Below are 12,682 nucleotides of genomic sequence, written 5' to 3'. Positions count from 1 at the left end.
AACGCCAGAGCTTCAGTCACTTGCCCAAAGTCATAAAATTAGTAAGCATCCAGGGCAACATTTGAAACCAGACCTTCCTCTTTAAAATAACACTTGGTCAGCTGCACACATCCCCTAACTCAGTCAAGTCGACACCTAAAACTACCATCTCAGACTGTAGGGCAGAGCCTAGGGGGAGTCCGAATGTGGAGAAGGAAGGAGGATGAGGGAAGGAGGGAGGGAGGGAGGGAAGGGAAGGGAAGGAAGGAAGGAAGGGAGAGAATGGGAAGGAGGGAGGGAGGGAGGGAAGGGAAGGGAAGGAAGGAAGGAAGGGAGAGAATGGGAAGGAGGGAGGGAGGGAAGAGAGGAAGGGAAGGGACTAAGGAAGGAATGAAAGCGGGAGGGATGGAGGGAAGAATGAAAGGAAAAAGGGAGGGAGGGAGGGAAGGAAGAGAGGAAGGAGAAGGATGGATGGATTGCAGCGGGAAGCGCTAACACTGCTCCTTTAGTAAGTGAGCGAACAGTCCCTCGGCAGGCCTCAGTAAGGGCAGTAGAGCAGCCATCACTGTGAGAGCAGCAGGGCTGGATTGCGGCTCAGCGGTAGACGCCTGCCTCTCTCTCAGAGCAACTCTCCTAAATTCAAGTTTGAGTTATGTCTGGTAGTGGATCATCCTGAATTGAAATGGAACACACTTGTTCAACTGTTAGATTCAGTTGCTGAATACTTGATCTGCTATTTTTATTTTTAGACTTTGCAATATCTGCTTTTGTTGTAATGCCTTTGGATCCCTGTTGCAAAAAGTAGAGGATAAACAGCTAGTAGACTGTTGCATTACCACTTAGCCAGTGGAATATTAAACTGTTGGAGTAAGTAGAGTCTGCGTTAAATTCACGATAGGCTCGGTGCTGACGGTACCATGGCGTATGTCAGCTCTCATGATGTGTAACTGAGGCTCCACGATGTCCCTTCAGAACTACTGAAGGATGGGATGGCAGAGAGCTAGTGTAGGTCACTGACCTTCTACACCATTTCCAAATCACCCACCACCTTCACAGGGCTTCGGGGAAGGTTACAGGAGGCACAAGTGGGGGAGCTCTTTGAATTATAGACAGAGCTAAATGAACGTCAGGCACCATTAAGAATCTCAAGTGAGGCAGTAGCTGGACTAGTCTGTTTTATGCTGCTTATATGGGTAACAATAAAAGCTCAGGTTTACTGAGAGCTTGCCCTGTGGCAGGCACTGTGCCAAGTCCTTCATGGGTTATGCGGCATCTGTTGCTCACGGCAACCGCAGAGACCAAGGGACCCAGGGCGCTTGCTGGGGTCATCGCTTCGCTCCACCATGCACAAGCTGAGAGTCCTTGAGCCTATGACCGTCCCTCTCGTTCCTTGCTTTCTTCATCTGTAAAGTGGGAGCTTCCCAGAGCTGTGATTATTTACTGAGTCACTACACATCCAACGCTAACAGCCTGGCACCTGCAGGCATCTGTGAGAGCCCATGGCCTCCTTCACATTACAGGAGCTGCCGACACGGGCAGGTCCTCCAGCTGCTTAGGGTGAGGCTGGGACTCTAGCCCAGGTCTCTCTGACCTGAGTCCACACTAACTGTACTCCCTGCCTCCCACTGTGCCACAGGCAACTTCAGGGGCCACCAGCCATTTACAGAGCCTGGATCCAGAGCCTGCAATGACCAAACGTGACACTGCCCGTTTCCCTGCTAACACTCTTCCTTGCAGTGCTCAGGTTTTGGTAGTCACTGAGGACGAAATTCTCAAGAGGCCCCAGGCCCAACACTTGCACTCATCTTCCTCTCACGAACACTCAGCACAGAAAAAAATGCTCACAGAAGCATTTGCTACCCAAAGAGCAACCAACACACCCCATTCACTGTACCTCCTGCCGTCACCTCCACTTGGCCTCTGTCCCCAGCTGCAAATTGCTTTGGAGATGTTTATTTCCGTTGCATACTTAGGACCAGCAGCAGCAGCTGGGGCAATCTGGCTGACCTCCCCAGGAGAGCCAGAAGCTGCCCCTTGCAGAAACAAGTGGGGACAAGCTGTCTCCAGGCAGACACCCATTGCTGGCTGCCCCAGCAGGCCAGGTACCTGATCACATGGTGGGCACGTGAGCGGGTACAATCCTTCTTTTTTCCTGGCCACTGGATTTGGTGAGGTGGGCCAGCAATTCTGCCCAGGACAAAGATCAGAGAGGGGGTTGCTGTCACGCTGTCATAGGTCACTTTTTATGGTGTGTCTTGAAGGGCTGTGCTCTCTTGCTTCTCCTCCTCCACTTCCAAGATTGGGCATGCAACCTGATGTTCCAAAAGCTCCCAGGCTGAGGACATCAGCCTAGAGGGCTAGAACCAGCTCTCAGCCAATGGAACCTTCATGTCCATGAGTTCAAATCCTGACTCTGCCATTTTCTAGCTGTGGAACTTGGGACGAGTTGCTTCACCTGTACACCATGTGCCTGAGACTGAGTTCTCCTGGAAATGGAGTCTAGACCAAGGATTTAGGTACTGGTAGTTTTGGAGGAAGGGATCCAGGAGGCACTATCAAGGGAACAAGGGAATAAGGCAGAGAAGGAAGCCAGCACAGAGGGTGCTTGAGCAGGATACCACTGTGGGCCCCTGGGGCATGGTACCTGGGGCAGCCCTGGCGACGGTGGAACACCCACAGAGCTGTCTCCCAGGACAGTGTAGGATCTGGAGTTCCCATCCCACAGTTCCCTCGGTCACTGGCTGCTCCCATGGGTTCCCCAGTGCTCACAGCCTGTGGGAAGGCTGGGGGCTGGAGAACACCTTTAGGCTTGTAGTCAAGGCCCAAGGAGCCTTGAAAGGAGCACTGAGAGGGACCGCAGGGCCTTTGCAGGCCAAGGGCGTGGAGGAGGTCCTGTAGAGCCTTCCATACTACACCTGCCACGGTCAGGGCTGCGTAAGACGGTGGTTGTAGGTGTTGGTAATCATGTCCTAGGGACCATGGATACCAGCCAGAAAAGCGTGCGTGGTTTTTTGGGATCGAGGCAAGAAATAAAATAAGGAAGGCAGGAGTAGGCCTTGGGTGCTACAGCACTCAGACCTGACCCAGCCAGTAGCAGGGTTGGGATGCAGGCCTTGTGGCCAGCAGAGCCACAAGTTCAAGTAATGCACAGAAGACAGGATGTGCCAGGGATTGAGAGGGACATCTGAAGATGACCCATGAAGCAGGGCACCTCTTCCCTGTTCAGTGCATGAACTGAGGCCTCGGACTCTGTCCTCCAGAGTCTGAAGATACCGCTGAAGGTAGTTGGGCATAGTGGATCACACTTGCAATCCCTGCTACCCTAGCGGCAGAGGCAAGAGGGTCATGAGGTCCAGGACAGCTTGGACTTTGTAGTGAATTTGAGGCCAGCCTGAGGTATATAGCAAGACCCATCTCTAAAAACAAAAACAAAAAATACAAATGAAAGGACTGGGGGATGTGGTTCTGGCAAGCGCAAGGCTTTGGGTTCAAACCCCAGCACCAAGAGAAAACATATCCCTGAAACCTCCTCATCACTTATCAAGTGAAGACCATGCTCCCCACTGCAGCATCAAAAGCCCCCTATAATCGGCCTGGAATGATTTTGGCACACTCATCTGTTTATCATTCCTACTCCTCCCCCTTCCCCCACAAAAAACCCTGGGATTTGCCTCCTGGGAAACTGATCTTCCCCAAAGTAAAGAAAAAAATGAAGATATAAAAGCTTTGTGAGTCTTTGCAGAGCCACGGGCGTCCTTCTGGGCTCTGACCCTGACACTTCAGACAAGGCTGCCACAACTCATGACCCTTAGCATCCATCAGGTAAGGCAGAGAAAGAACCATGGGCACCAAACGACGGAAACCCATGTCATCGAGATGCACAGCGAATCCCCATACCTGAACTGCTCATTCAACTTGGACTTGAATTGTGCTGCATCTGAAGGGCATTACTTTTTTGCTGGGGCATGCGTGTGCATGTGTGGGTGTGCATGTGTGTGCATGCGTGGATGCTTCCATGTGTGCAAGTGGCATGAGCGTCCCCGTCACGCCTATTGAAAGCCCACATGTGGGGGCAGATGTGTGTGTTCCTCCTCTGCCAGTGGACAGACTTCAGCCTGACCAGACTCAAGCCTAAGAAGCAGCTGGCAAAGGGGAGGGGCCTCGGGAGTCAAGAGATGTGAGCAAACACCCATTCCCCAAATGCAGCAGGGAGTGGACCACACAAGGGCGGAGTCTGAAACCAGGGTCTGCTGTTCCTGCTCTTCTACTGCTCCAGCTTCTCCACGCCAGCATGGCTCACCTTGAACTTTGCTGTTTTACAGACTCTGGAGCATTTGTGGTTGCCTCCCCCTGGAAAGCCCGCTTGCACTCTGAAAGGCCTACTGATGCCACCTCCCTTCCTTCCCTCCTCTGCGCTCCCCGCGCTTCTGTTACCATCCATTCCGCAAGGAATGAAGCTGAGTGGTTAGGCGCTTGGAATCTGCAGTCAGGCAAGACCAGGTTCAAATCCTGTGTGCCTTTTCCAAGTTTGAAGCCCTGGCTCAGGGTCTTCCTCTATAAAAAGCAGGCAGAAGTGATATTACTTCATAGGACTGCAGCGAGCACAGAGGAAATGATGCAAGCAGCGTTGGGCTCCACAGCCGTCAGGCAGCAGGAGCCCTTGTTTTGATTAGCATTGTCCATTTTGCCTCCTCTCCTGCACTTGGAGCTGTGAGGGAGCCAAGAACCACATCTGGTTTGTCACTGCCTCCCAGCACGGAGCTCAGAAAGTACATTTTCAGGATGGCTGGGCTCCTGATTCCTTGCAAAACTCCTGCATTGGCCCTGAACCCTGTGCACCCTGGGAACTCCTTGCTCTGCCCACCTCTTATTCATGACTCCTGCCTCTCCCTGGTGACTCCTTCTTACCCTTGTGCACTGCATGAGACCTTAACTTCCACGCCTTCTCCCTGGCACCTCAGCCCAGCCCATGGCCAATGTGGAAGTCCTGAGGGACCCCAAAGACTGAAGGAGGTGATGCAGTCCCACTTGGCCATGGTAGCTGTTCACACTGAGTCTCTGGCTCTTCCAGTCTGACCCCATGCTGAGGGTTTTGCCCACCGAAGCCCATCAGAAAGGACCTGTCCACCAGGATGTTGACTCCACCTTAAGGCTTTCAAGGCAAACTATGTTCTTCCACACCCTCAGGGTTTTTCTTCAGTGGTATGGGTTCCTCTCTGTCCCGTGTCCTGTTTGTGTTAAGGACATACTTCTTCCCCTTGATGTCTGTGCTGTAAACGCTGGACATACTTGTGGCTTGGGAGAAGGAGATTACAGAATAACTTCCTGGGTTCAGTACAGGTTGGATGGAAGCCTTAGTCCTGGCAGAATTCCAGTCACCAACCCTCGGAATGAGAATGAGATGGGGTTCGGGGAAGGATGAGGAAGAAAGGGGCCTCCATCTGGCTCTGCCAGTTCCTGCTGGACTTTGAGGTAAAAATGGTATTTGGGGTCACCCTCTTTCACTTTGTTGACAGGGATGGGACCTGGAGCCACAAACAGAAAACTGGGGAAGCACTTGAAGTCCATGCGTGCAAGACAAGTGCAATGCCTTCTATCACACACACCATCGGCCAGAACAGAGGCTTAGCATTCCAACAGCAGACAATGAATGCCACGAGGTGGCTTTCTTTGCTTTTATTGGGTTCGGAATTTATTATATCATTTTTGGCATGAAATGAACCTTCCCAGTAACCGTAAATTTGCTTAAGTTTATCTTTTAAAAAAAGATTTGCATTTTCTATGCACAAACCAACTGATGACACAGGGCAGAGGCCAGGTCTGTGAGGAGTTAGGGTCACAGAAAGGAACCTGGAAGCCAGGGAGCTCCTCAAGGTGGAGCCCCCACGGTGGTGTAGACAGTGGTTATGTTGGACGCACCTGGAGAAGAGAGAAGGAAGAGAGAAATAACCAGGTAAGGAGAGAGAGCCACCTGAACGGGGACAGAGAGCATTGGAGAAAGGGAGACAGAGGACCCAAAGCAGAGATGGAGGACCAATCTGCCCCTTTTGCCAGAAGTTGTCACAGATTCAACACTGAAAGTCCAGCAACCTGGGAAATCTCTCATTCTCAGGTGAACCAGGTCACAGGGGTGAAAAATGCAGAGAAGGAAGAAAGAGAGACAGGCACTTCTCCTAAATGAATGCTGACCAGGCCCCTCCAAGCACTTTGTGGAAGAGGAATGCACTGGTCCTGGAAAGCCAGGCTTTGTCATCAGTACTCCGTCCTAGAGAAGCCAGGGCCCGAGGAGGGGGTGCTTGGACTGCAGGCTGGGAGTCTAAGGAGCCACCCACAGCACCTCCCTCTGGGCCAACCATGCTTGTGCAGTCCTGGTCCAGGACACCTGCCTCCTTGCCCAGCAGGGATGTGGTAATGAATTCTGAATCCATCAGAACATCCGTGACCGGGTCAGAGCTCTGCCGTGAGGGTGCTGAGGGCCTTGAGTGGCTCTCCTCTCCTCTGAGCTGGGATCTTTGAGGTGGACTTGGCAATTATAGGTTTGTCTGTCCAGCAGACTATGCCACCGCCAGTCCTGGTTCCCTAAGGAACTCCTCTCCTGTAATGTGTGGTCTTGGTGGGGCTGTCTTCTCCTCCCAACACCCCAGGCCTGGGTGTGTCCCAGACCAGGCCAGTTCTAATTCCATACCCTCAGACTCTGGGATTTCTTCAGGGGAGGAGCCAGCCAAAGCCTGGGACTGCTCTGCTAGATCCAGCAAGGAAGGAAACCTGATCTCTGACAGTCACACCTTGTGACTGCTGCCTGCCAACTTTCTAGAAAGGTAGAGAAACCCTAGCTGCTGCCAGAAAGGAAAACAGAGTGGGGCAAAGCAAGAGAAGACAGAGAAAGTAGTAGCATTCATTTGAGACTCTTGACCTGGCTGTGCCTGCAGCCAGCTGGCATTGTACTTCTCATGACTTCTGATCCCCTTTCTGCTTCATTCAGCTGGTGCTGAGTGTCTAGACTGCAAACCGGAAGAAGCCTCACCTCTAGCATGACTTTACCTATAAAAATGAACACAATTCCTTTGCAAGGCCGTCGTGAGGATTAAATGAGGTCCTGGGTATGAGAAGGATTTCCAAAAAAGCAAAACACTATCCACCACCATCCTGTATTGCTAGTGGGAATGCAAAATGTTACGGCAAGTATGGGAGCAGTCTGGGTGTCCTCAAGGGAGTAGGCATAAAATCACACGTCACTTAAAGACAGGGATCCATCGGCAGATTTCACTGCTGTGTGAACGTCAGGGCATACCTGCACACACCTAGATGGTACGGTCAACTACCTCCCAGGCTGTATGGCTGACTGTCCTGCACATGGTCTATTGTCACACATGACTGTGTGCACCCAAGAGAACACCAAAGGTTGGACACAAACGTTTGGAGCTGTGTGACTCATAACAACCCAGAGTGGAGACATCCACGTCACCTACCTGCTGTGATAAACGCAATGTGCCCCATGCGTGCCACAGAAGGTCACTTGGCAATAAGGACGAAATGTCAATACTGCTGTGCTGTGGATGTGCCTCAAAACCACTCGGCTAAGTGAGGGAGACCGACACGAAGGGCCACGTCAAGCACCACTCCAGCACCAAGCTTCCAGGACAGGCAGAGCCACAGGGACAGACGCAGTGGGTGCCGTGGGCCGGGAGGAAGGAACAGGACAGGCTGCCCGTGGGCTTGGGGATTCTTTTGAGGGCGATGAAGATGTTGTGAAATTAGTGGTAATGGTTACAACACATGACTTACATGGTGAATTTTGTGGAATGTGAATTACACTCCAACCAAAAATTTAAAAAATATAAACACCATGTTTGTGTACAGGGTTATCATTGGTGATCAACAAACCCTGGCTTCCATGAAGCCCTCATCTAATTCACTGAGTTTCTCCAGCCTTAGAATCCAATCACACATTTGTCACCTGTTCACTGCTGCCCTCCAATATATATATTTGGCAGTACTGGGGTTGAACTCAGGGCCATGTGCTTGCTAGACAGGTGCTGTACCACTTGAGCCTTGTCCTCAGCCCTTTTTCGCTCTGGTTATTTTTGAGAAAGGGTCTCACGTTTTGCCCAGGTCAACCTGGACTGCCATCCTCCTATGTAAGCTTCCCTGGTAGCTGGGATGATAGGCTCACGGCACCATGCCCAGCTTTTTCTGTTAAATGGGGTATCAAGAACTTCCTGCCCAGGCAGGCCTGGAACTGTGATCCTCCCGATCTCTGCCTCTCAAGGAGCTAGGATTACAGGTGTGAGCCACCTGTGCCTGGCTTAGATCATGTTTAGTAATCATTCAATAAGAAATGGTCTAGAGTAAATTAGTAAATATTAATTATGGTTAAATGAACAAACACGGGGTAACATCTAACTTGCTTGGCCCCATTGCTAGCTCATCCTGGGTGGGCTTCTGACCTGTGTCTTGCAGAGCAGGGTGGGGTAGGGGATGGACACGAGTGACTGCTGGAAAGACAGAGGAGCTTTCCTCCTTCCCATGTCACACAAAGGCACAGACACTGTCCTCAGGAGCCCCACATGCCTGATAAGCATGGTGACAGTTAATGAACATAGGATTGGCACCGACAGTGCCACCCAAAGCACCCCTTCAGCAGGCAGTGCGGGCCACCCATCCCGAGGGGTACCACCCATAGTGAACATTTGCAGTGTTCACTAGTGCTTTGGGGAATTCCCATGCACCTGCATGTGAACACCCCCAGGGAGATCGTGAATGTGGCAGGAGGGAAAGTAGGCAAGCAGATCGAGCCCATTAGACAGCTTTTATTAGATGTGTGCCAGGTTCAAAGACTCCTGACTTAAGCCATCTGATGCCATAGTCACTGGTCACATAACTGCGCAGTCCTGAGGGGAGGGGGCTTCCAGGGTGGCCTGACTCGCAGGCTCTACAAGGTCCTCCTGGACTTGACTGCTTCATGTGTCACCCAGTGTCTGTCTCATCCCAGGGCCAGACCCTCCTTCCCCACCCCAATCCTGTCAGCTCCTGAGCCTCCAAGATTCCTTGTTCTAGCCTGGGAGAGAAAGCAGAGCTGGAGAGGTAGTTAGAGCTTTTATTCCTGGGGCTTTTAGAAGAGCAAGAAAACATGATTCCTTTGTCATGTTGCCCTTCCTGAAACCAAGGTCTGGAAAGGGAGTGCTCTGATTCATTTCAGCCTAACCACACACACCCTGCTCTTCCCTCTCCTCTTCTTTTCTCCCTTCTCTCCTTTCTTCCTTTCTTTCTCTTTCTCTTCCTTCCTTCCTTCCTTCTCTCTCTCTCTCTCTCTCTCTCTCTCTCTCTCTCTCTCTCTCTCTCTCTCTCTCTCTCCCTCCTTCTCCCTCCCTCCCTCTCTCTCTCTCCCCCTCCCAATGCCCCCCTCACACATTCCCCAGGCACAGAATCTGCTTCCTCCAGTTGGAGGAATGTGTTTAAGTAAAACAAGAGTGATTCCTAGGAAGCAGCAAGGTTAGCCAGGCAGACACAAGGTCACCACTATACTGTAAGAACTTGTTCTCAAAACCCAACTTTTGCTGGGCATGATGGCCACAGCTATAATCCCAGCATTCCAGAAGCTGAGGCAGGAGGATCTCAAGTTCAAGGCCAGCCTGCACTATAGCAAGACCTTGTCTCTAAAAAGCAATATTAGATAAAGGCAAACCCTCATCCTCAGGGACCCTGTCAGAATGTCACCTCTGGGAAGCCCTTCCCATCTCTCCTAGAGAGAAGCCCCGCACCCTCTGGGTACCCAACACCCCCTGTACTCATCTACCCACTCACCCACCTCCTTTGCTCCTGGGATCTGACTGCTCAGTTGTGAGCCAGGGATTTTGGGGAAAGAGAAGCTAAATGGTCACATCTCTTGCTGTCTACATTCCCCATGAAGACTGATAAAGGCAAGAAGAGGGAGAGAACGGGAACTTGTGTCTGAAGACCTGACTGGTGGGAACAAGGGACAGGGTGCATCTGACAGTTATCCTGAGAAAGCTACTGGTCCCTGCTCCACCTCCCTGCAAACTGGCCATCTTGCCCTCTACTTCTGCAACTCCCTGCTGGGAAGACCAGCCACCACACCTACAGACTGTGGCCCAGGGCCTGGTTAAAAGCGCTTGCCATACATGTATTGAAGTTGATTGGTGATGATTACAAAGGCCGGAAGTAAGCTGTCTGGGATCCAAAGAACTCGGTGGTTTGTTGAAAGTGGGTCCTCTGAATGCTTCCCAAAGGTCAAGGGCAGTGGAGCTGGAGGGTCTCAAGAAGCATTGTGGCCAGGGAAACAGAGGCATATCTCAGAATGGACATCCACTCCACTTGTCCACGGAGACATGAGTGACTGTGGGTGTCGCTGGGTCACCTTAGGTACCCCTCTGGGCTTAGTGAAGCTCCTGTCTATGGAAGATGGGATCATAAGACACTTTTCCTGAATAGACCCTGACTTGGTGATGGAGGTGGGGACGCAGGTGCTAAGAGGGTGAGTGTCCCCAGGAGCGGTTGTCTGTGCTTTGCTCCTAAGCTGGGGTGGCATGTGGAGAGGACGTCAAGGGCCTGCCCAGGTGGCAGCGGGGGCCGGGCCTGGCAGGGAGCCAGCGCCGCGGTGTCGCGCCCCTCCCGCGCGGAGCTCTCCCTCTCCACTTCCTCCGCGCGGCTGTCAGGGACCGCGCAGTGCAGTCAGCGCCTCCCGCCGAGGCTGCGCTCCGGCCCGCGCCCGCTCCGAGCCGCGCCGCGCCGCGCCCGCCATGGACCTGCCCCGTGGCCTCGCGGTGGCCTGGGTGCTCAGCCTGTGGCCAGGTACGTGCCCTCTCCTCCGCTCCCCTCGCCCGGGAAGCCCTGCTCTGGCCCACCGGGGCCCGGGACCCAGCTGCCGGGGCGGGACGCGACGCACCCCCTCGGTAGTTCTTGGGGACGTGGGTCCCGGGGAACCGGCTGCAGTCGAGTTCCGCGCGGAGTGCGGAAACTCTAGGTGAATGGAGGGCGCTGAGGCCGGTGGCACCGCCCGCGCCATGGGTGCCCCTGAGGCCGCGCTAGGGTCCCCCACGCCCGCCATCGGCACCCGGGCATCCCGGGGGCGCCGGAGACAGCCAGTCCCGAAGGGCCTCCGCTGCGCTCCCGCCGGGCGCCGGCAGCACTCCGAAGTCTGGCCGTTCAGAGGGTGGGGGAGACCCCGGAGCCCAAAGCTGCCCAGAGTCCCTCCCGCCGGGACCAAACCAAGTCCCGGGACACAGCCTCGCTGTCCAGGGCCCCGAGACAAAGATACCTGATCCCCATAGGGACCGAGCAGCGCCCCCATCCCGCGCTCGGAATTACGCGATTATTCAATAATCTGGGGAAGCCGCTGTCCCCAAGACGCGCGCCACCGCCTAATGCGCCCCAGGTGCGGGGGTGCGCGGGGACCCCGGCCGGGCCTCCCATGCCCCGCGCCACCCCAGGAGGCCGGTTTTGGGGACCCTTCGTGGTGTGGCTGGTGCTGCAGCTGGAGCTGGCGCCCGGGGACTGGCTGGGCTTTGGCTTCCGGCCGCGCCTTCCTTACTGCGTGGCTCCAGGTCACCCGGCTGGGACCAAGAGACGGGTCAGATGCGTTGTGGTAGCGGGAGCAGGTGGAGACCCTCAGCCTGCCTCTGTCCCAGTCCTTGGGATCCATATGACACAAGTGCTCCTGTCTGGCCTCTACAGCCAGCTTCTGGCAGGGACATGGTGAAAAGGCTTGGTGTGGGCTCTGATCTCATCCTAGAGTCATAGTCTGAAAGTAACCTTAGCGAAGTTTGGGTTTGGGAGAAGGGCAGGGGGCAGCTGCCACCAGGCTGGTACACACCTAGAAAGCAGCAGAAACCTCTAGGTGCGTTTAGACAGGAGGACTCCTTCAAAAAGTGTTCTCAAATCATTAGAGGTCCCACCACTGGAAAAGGACGCACTCCAAGGTGGCCCTGAAACTGAGATGGACTGGTTGCCTAGGGGCTGGGGACACTCTGAACCTCAGCAAGCTCAGAGGGAAGACTGGGATCACACCTGGTTTCTAGTTCTGGCTGGCAACCACCCGCTGTACAGCCCCCAAAAGTAAACAGCCTCCCCAGCAGGTTTCCTCCAGCCACCGATGCAAGAAGAATTCTGAGTTCTTGGGAAAAGCTAACAGGGGCTGGCTACCGGGTGGGGCCCCATCAATGGTTCTTAAAGTCCGGGTTACTCTAGGAAGGGAGGGTGCCAGACTGTGGCAGTAAAGGAGCTCTGAAGACTTGTGACTCAGAGCTCCCTTTGTAAGGAGAAAACCACTTCTGTGTTATGTCTGGTCACTCTGGGTTCTTGAAATATGGGACTCATTAAACATATCAATAAGTGTGGAATGACATCTGTTTGCCTGGAATTGGGGATAAGGCCCAATCCCAGCAGTGTGGCTGAGGACAAGGCAAAGTCAGAACAGGTAAGTAGAGGCATCAGAGCGTGAATGGAGCTGAGACACTAGGGCTGCGTGTCTAGGGAGAAGTTCAGTGTCTGGACAAGCAAGGGAGGCTTCCTGGAGGAGGAGGAGACAGAATTTGATCAAGAGTGCAGATTGGATAAGACTTAAAGTGAGGCTGTTTGTATTTACTGGTTAGAGAACAAAAAGGTGAATATTTTAAAACCACAAAGGTGACTCTGGTCATGGGACCTCTGTAGACTGGATGGACCTGAGGAGTCACTGGAACCA

General features: G+C 53.4%; 1 protein-coding gene across 1 annotated transcript in view; it reads left to right on the top strand.

Moving 5' to 3' along the window:
- Positions 1-10,658: 10,658 nt before the first annotated feature.
- The window catches only part of Itga11 (integrin subunit alpha 11), a 99,689-nt gene continuing 97,665 nt past the window's right edge, over positions 10,659-12,682 (top strand). The window contains exon 1 of the mRNA XM_074061494.1: positions 10,659-10,791. Within this exon, the coding sequence (XP_073917595.1) occupies positions 10,740-10,791 (52 nt within the window). The 5' untranslated portion in view covers positions 10,659-10,739. The remainder of the gene's footprint in view (positions 10,792-12,682) is intronic.

The sequence above is a fragment of the Castor canadensis genome, chromosome 19 (assembly GCF_047511655.1).
Source record: "Castor canadensis chromosome 19, mCasCan1.hap1v2, whole genome shotgun sequence".
NCBI lineage: Eukaryota > Metazoa > Chordata > Mammalia > Rodentia > Castoridae > Castor > Castor canadensis.
Note: the sequence above shows the minus strand (reverse complement) of the source record. Positions and strands in the feature narration are given on the sequence as shown.